Source organism: Onthophagus taurus, unplaced genomic scaffold (genome assembly GCF_036711975.1).
Source record: "Onthophagus taurus isolate NC unplaced genomic scaffold, IU_Otau_3.0 ScKx7SY_15, whole genome shotgun sequence".
Classification (NCBI taxonomy): Eukaryota; Metazoa; Arthropoda; class Insecta; order Coleoptera; family Scarabaeidae; genus Onthophagus; species Onthophagus taurus.
In genome coordinates, this window is record NW_027248940.1 from 120,109 (window position 1) to 124,675 (window position 4,567).

The 4,567-nt window shown below is 37.3% G+C and overlaps 1 protein-coding gene across 1 annotated transcript; it reads left to right on the forward strand.

Moving 5' to 3' along the window:
* The first annotated feature begins 1,969 nt into the window (after nt 1-1,969).
* Nucleotides 1,970-3,686, forward strand: LOC111422523 (uncharacterized). The gene is made up of 2 exons (XM_071200922.1): nt 1,970-2,344; nt 3,282-3,686. The coding sequence occupies exons 1-2, from the start codon at nt 1,970-1,972 to the stop codon at nt 3,684-3,686; spliced, it is 780 nt and encodes a 259-aa protein (XP_071057023.1).
* Nucleotides 3,687-4,567: the final 881 nt, after the last annotated feature.

Sequence of the window (4,567 nt, forward strand, 5' to 3'; positions counted from 1 at the left end):
GATCTCTTTGATATTTTTATTGTTGAGTAGGGTAGTTAGGTTATGTACCTGCATGTTGTCATAGAAAATTGGCCATAAATATGAATTATATTTTTCGACTTTTTTCCAACTTTTCATTGCTTTGGCCCCACTGTGCGTTCGGCGGCTCCCAGGTCTGCTATATATGCACGACAACACATCGGGCGTGTTGTACAGACCTTTGTGGAAGAGCACCGTATACGAATGCTTCCATGGCTAGCTCCGTTTCCGCATCTGAATCCGATCGAACATATTTGGGACATGACTGGTCGGAGACTTCTACGTTATCCGGCTTTCTCGGCTAACGTTGAGGAGCTATGGAGGCGAGTTGAGGTGGCATGGTTGGCATTCCCTCTCATTACAATACAGCGACTTATAGATTCCATGTCACGTCGTGTTGCGATAGTACGCGAAGCTCACGGGGGATACTCTCGCTATTGATGTTTCTCCTCCCAGCAGAGTTGTGCCGCTCTCCATGTGAGAGTAAGTTACACTACTTTAGTACTACTTCCATACCAAATTTTATTGCGCTAGACACACGCATTCAGATTATACAGGGTGTGCTCGTGAATTATTTCTAACAGTGTAGTTTCACGAAAAATCGCGGATTAGCAAGATGCGGTTATTTCGAAAACGACCTGGCGAATTTCAACGCGGTTTTTACCAAAATATGTCAAATAATGTCAGTTGTCGGATTCCGTTATCAGTTTTTCAAAATTAGCGCTCCCTAATTTTTTAAGAGAGATTTAATGGAATTACAAATTAAAGAGAAACAGTAATAAGCTCTGCGGGGAGAGGGTTCCGTCCAATCGGAACAGATGGTGTGTCCTAGACAGTACGTTGCGCCTTTATCTTACCTACATAAAGAAATAAGGCGCGACGTTCTGTCTAGGACGCACCATCTGTTCCGATTGGATGGAACCTTCAACCCCCGTCACCCCGCAGACCCTTTTACTTCACAGACCCTTAGTCACCTTGAAATTTGCTAAATATTAGTGAAAAGCGCATCTCGATATCACCATCCGTTCTCGAATTATAGAAAAAAATTTTAAAAACTCGAGTGCCATCAATCGGATCCAGTTGCCTCATCGTGAAAAACAAATCACAACCATGGTAACTGTCAACTAACTGTAAACATGTCATTTACTAACACAGAAGCGTGTGGTAGAGCGTATGATGATTTATTTTCAATGTTTCGAATATGATGCAACTGCATGGCAAAAATATGCAAAGCAATTACGACACTTTAAAGACACATATGTCTAGAAGTGTTTTTAAGATTGACTTATCGATTACGGGAAACTGGCAACGTGTAGCCCACATCTCTATGAATTCGTAAATCACATTGGTGCGCAATGCGATCCCACATAATCTGGGAACCCCGAAAACAATTGTCCATAAGATTCCTTAAGAGCATAATATCTCCACTACATTGTTTTACATCAGGCCTTAACACATACCGATTATGATATCAGACTGAACTATTATTACTGACTTTAGTTTTGACGTTTCTTTTCCGTCAAAACTAAATGAAATAAATGCATCGAGGTTTATGGAAGACATTTCGAACATTTGTGAGCTATTTTTGCCAAATATTTAACTTATTCTAAGTGTTTTGGTTTATTTTGTTTTATTATCATTGTTGATGTTTCATTGATCCGTTGGCTTTTAAACACGCCACAACAGTAGGTTTGAACCAGTTCTAAAGGGGCCTATCCACGGTCATGCATGCATGACAAGCATCGCAAGCTGTCATGCAAGATTGACAGTGGATGGGGTTGTATGAGACGCTTTCCTCGGCATGACAGCCAGGCATGACACAATTCAAACCGTTTTGATTTTCTGTGGGCGGGGCATCAGGCTTGCAAGCAAGCGTGCACGTGGATGGCTATGCTGTTATGCATTTTGTCATTCCATCTGTAACCTTTGTGAGGTAAACATTACTTTCAACATGGCTTGTGGAAGCGCGAAGTCCTTTTGGATGGAATTTTTTGAAATATTTAGAGATCATAAGGAACTGTGGAAGGTTAAAAGCGAAAAATACAAGGATAAAAACGAACGGTTGAAGGGATATGATATTTTATTAAAAAAATATCAGGAAAAAGATGAAAATGCAACTATAGACACTTTAAAGAAAAAAATAAATACCATCCGAACCAACTATCGACGTGTGTTAAAAAAGGTGAAGATGAGCGAAAAATCAGGGGCCGCATCGAAAGATATTTACACTCCGTCTTTATGGTATTTTGATCAACTACACTATCTTAGGGATCAAGAAACACCGGATGTTGGCATATCAACGTTAGATATTGAAGAAGGAGAAGATGTAAGTAAATAAACACAAACCTTTAATGATTAAAAACTTTATTTTATAAATCCCAAATACAAGTGCTAATTATATTATTATACTGTTTGTTGAAATGGAACTGCACCAACGGTATTAAAATATGTACGAAATTTATCTCTTACTTCTTTTGCAAAAAGTGTTGAATTTCGCGCATTTGTGTTGTTATTTATGGGTAGTAACTCCTCCCCAGAATGAGTGTTCTCATTACGTATATTTCCTTCCCTATATGTTTGCCCCCGGTTCTTACTCAGATAATTATGTAAGTAACAACAAGCCAGAACAATGGTAGCACTTTTTTCGGGGGATAAATTTATCGTAGTTAATAAAACTCGAAATCTTGAAGCCAAAATTCCGAAAACATTCTCGACAATCCGTCGAGCTCTGGAAAACCTGAAATTACAAATGTCCTCTTCCAATGTTAAAGCCCTTCGGCTATATGGCTTCATTATAATATGTTCTTTTAAAGGAAAAGCGTCATCTGCTATAAATACGTATGGCACCTTTTCTGGAAAATTTGGTAGTTTATTGGATCTGGGAGTTTTACTCTGTTTTCTTCAAGTCTTTCATAAAAATTTGTTGCGGTAAAGACTCCACCATCTGAAATTCTACCATTTGATCCAATATCCGCCATTATAATTTCGTAGTTTGCATCAGCTATCAACATCAGCACTATGCTGTGAGTCTTTTTGTAGTTAAAATAGTGGCTACCTGAATTTCCTGGTTTTTTAATCGCTACATGTTTACCATCTATTGCACCTAAGCAATTTGGGAAATTCCATCGGCTATTAAAATTTGATGCGATTTCTTTCCAGGCCTCTTCATTTCTTGGCATCTAGAAATTGCAAAGTATATTTAAATTTACTTTTAAAATTGTATCTTTTGGCATATGAACGTAATTTTTAAATGATATTTTTAGGCACCAGAAGATTCATTGGAAGCCGAATCAACACAAGTAACTCCATCACGTCCAAAGAAACAAAAGTTGTCTAATGAAAGAAATGAATTTCTAAAAAAGGCGGTTAAATATTTAGATACATTAAATGATGTAGCAGAAATGCTCGGTAAAGTTTGGGCGTCGCAATATAGAAAACTTTCCGTTGAGCAGCAACTGTATGCCAAGAAGCATATTGATGACATTCTGTATCATGGTCGCCTTTCAAAACTAGGTCCTTCGCCTACCCCATCAATCACACCATTGCTTTTCGTGAGCTCATCATCGTACGACTCAAGTTCAACCACTACGTCGTATATGTATGAACCAATGCAGATACCATGTTATACAGATATATCGTCTTTATTAAGCAATACTCAATATCATTAAGATGTTATAATGAATAAACGATAATAATTTTAACGATAATAATTGTTTACGTACCTGTATATATTCCTCCAATGTACTAATAATCGCTTCGCATGTTTCAATTACAATTTTTCCTATTGTTTGCGGAGCTATCGCTGTCAAAAATTTTAAATCTTCATAAGTTGCACCACTGGCCAAATATCTTAGAGTGGTAGAAAGTCGAAGTTGTGGTGAAATAGAATCTCTCATCTGTGTATTTTGTTTTTCAATGAAAGGCTTAACCTTGAACAGCAAATCGTGAAATAATTCAAGATCCATTCTTAAGAAATTGTTATAATCTTCTGTCGAAGAAACTTCTAATTCTTTTAAAAGTTTGATATGCGAAAATTTTTTACGTTGTAGAAACCAACGCTTCGGCCAATACCTATGTCGTCTCTTTTTACGGCTTAACTCGTCGATTATTATTAAAGCGCAAGCTATATCACTCATTATAGATGTACCGATAATCAGTACTTACCACCTTCGAGGATACGGATTAAATAAATGAATGACAAGCTTGCATGATAGTGTATGGAGAAAGTAAGAAACGGCATGAACAGCATGCATGACAAGCATGCTTGACCGTGGATAGGTCCCTTAAGCTTGGGTAAAGTGTGAGTGTGTCTCCCTTATTTGTTTGCTAAGGAAACTTGATTCGATTAAGATAACGAATTTTTAACATTTTCTTCTATAATTCGAGAATGGATGGAGATATCGAGATGCGGTTTTCACTAATATTTAGTAAATTTTATGGTGATTAAGGGTCTGTGAAGTAAAGAGTACCGTTCCATTTAACTATTTTTCAAAAATCACAAAAATATGTAATCGCTGCAGATAACGCCCTCTAGCTTATTTGTTTTAAA

Bases quoted from the DNA above. Each gene is read 5' to 3' on its own strand.
- LOC111422523 (XM_071200922.1), top strand. From the start codon at position 1,970: ATGGCTTGTGGAAGCGCGAAGTCCTTTTGGATGGAATTTTTTGAAATA. The intron at 2,345-3,281 runs GTAAGTAAATAA...TGATATTTTTAG, and splicing joins ATATTGAAGAAGGAGAAGAT to GCACCAGAAGATTCATTGGA.